A 1,436-nucleotide genomic window follows, 5' to 3' on the forward strand; every position below is an offset into this window, starting at 1 on the left:
GTTTTTCATTTCATCACGGACATACCGGTACAGTAGAAGCCTGGGTAAATTATTGCCACGGCTCGTTCTAGTGGTCTTGGATAGGTGCAATAGAGGCGAAGCAGGGTAGCGATCCCTGCGCAAGTTGAGATAGACGGCGGAAGGCTCAATGACATAAAACCGTATAAAACCGTGGGAGGGGCTGGTTGGAATCCTCTTTTTATCTACTTAAACTTTAAAAACTGAAAAGTATATCAGTTCGTGCTCACGGCTCTCTCGTCGCTTCCTTGTGCTCCACGTCACTTGGCCGCTGCACATTGGGAACGGACGGTGCTGTGAGTCATTCCGGTTCCACGACACGCCTGGTGTTCTGCACTGCATACACCTATTTCAACGCTTGGTCAATGTGGACGCAGATGCTGAGCTCATTTTTCCAATCCCATACTATGGGGTACGAGTACTGGACGTGGCACAGACGGCATATTCTACATATTTGCCCCTGTGGGCTGGTGTAGCCACGAGTTCCAACCAGTCGAAGGGACCCACAAGCGTCTCTATTCGTCACAGAGTGTTCACTTGAATGAATTTGATTGGGTTCGTTTCACAGAAGTTGGATCCAAATCGTGCGAGCCGAAATTAGACTCGGCCGTTACGAGTGACTTTTGTATCTCGAAGCGGCGTCCGACTCGTGGGTTTCGCAGCATGAACGCAAGCAGCGTCGTGATGCCGGTGCCGGACAGTGCCGAGCCCAAGGCGGCCGACGAGGCGCGGCTGCCGGTGCTCGCAGCGACCAAGGCGACGGTCACCGATGCGGAGCTCGACGACATGCGTGCCAAAATCCGCGTGCACATTGGAGAGTCCATTCGCGTTGCGCGGGCCCAGAAGCGGCGGCAGCATCGGCGCATCTGCGGCCTCTCACGCGCCGACGTCTATGAGTGGGTTCGGTCTGTTCTCTGCTGCTCAGACGTCGACGCTGCGACGACGACCGACGATTCGGACGCCAAAATCCTCTCGACCAAGAAATTTCTTAGTGGCGTCGAAGAGTTTGCTTGCCTCACGGACCGCGAACTCTCGCAGCTCGCACGCCTCACGGAGCTTCGCACCTTTCGACGGGATGACGTGGTCTTGCTTAGCGAGGACAAGGCGGGTACGGCGCCGTCATTGGGCTTCCATGGACTCTTCTACTCATGTATGTAGATGGCCTGTACATCATCTTATCGGGCAAGGCGTCGCGCTGCGTGCTGAGCGAAGGCTCCATGGACATGGCGATCGAGCCCGAGATGCTCATGTACCAGGAAACCTTTGGCATGGACGTTTCGCCCACGATCGACAAGGACGTGGAGAACATCGAGACGAGCATCACGGCTGGTACGCCCGCCAGCTCACTTGATCGCATATATTGATGGGACTGGACTAGTGTCGCCGGAGCTCGAATGCCTTTGGCTGCCGACGCTGGT

General features: G+C 55.7%; 1 protein-coding gene across 1 annotated transcript; it reads left to right on the top strand.

Annotated features, from left to right (window-relative positions):
* Positions 1 to 681: 681 nt before the first annotated feature.
* On the top strand, positions 682 to 1,347 carry SPRG_14338 (hypothetical protein; the record flags this gene model as incomplete). Its single annotated transcript, XM_012353466.1, has 2 exons — positions 682 to 1,126; positions 1,177 to 1,347. Coding segments are annotated over 2 exons (616 nt in total), but the record flags the coding sequence as incomplete, so codon positions are not given.
* Positions 1,348 to 1,436: the final 89 nt, after the last annotated feature.

The sequence above is a fragment of the Saprolegnia parasitica genome, assembly GCF_000151545.1.
Source record: "Saprolegnia parasitica CBS 223.65 unplaced genomic scaffold supercont2.124, whole genome shotgun sequence".
Lineage (NCBI taxonomy): Eukaryota > Oomycota > Saprolegniomycetes > Saprolegniales > Saprolegniaceae > Saprolegnia > Saprolegnia parasitica.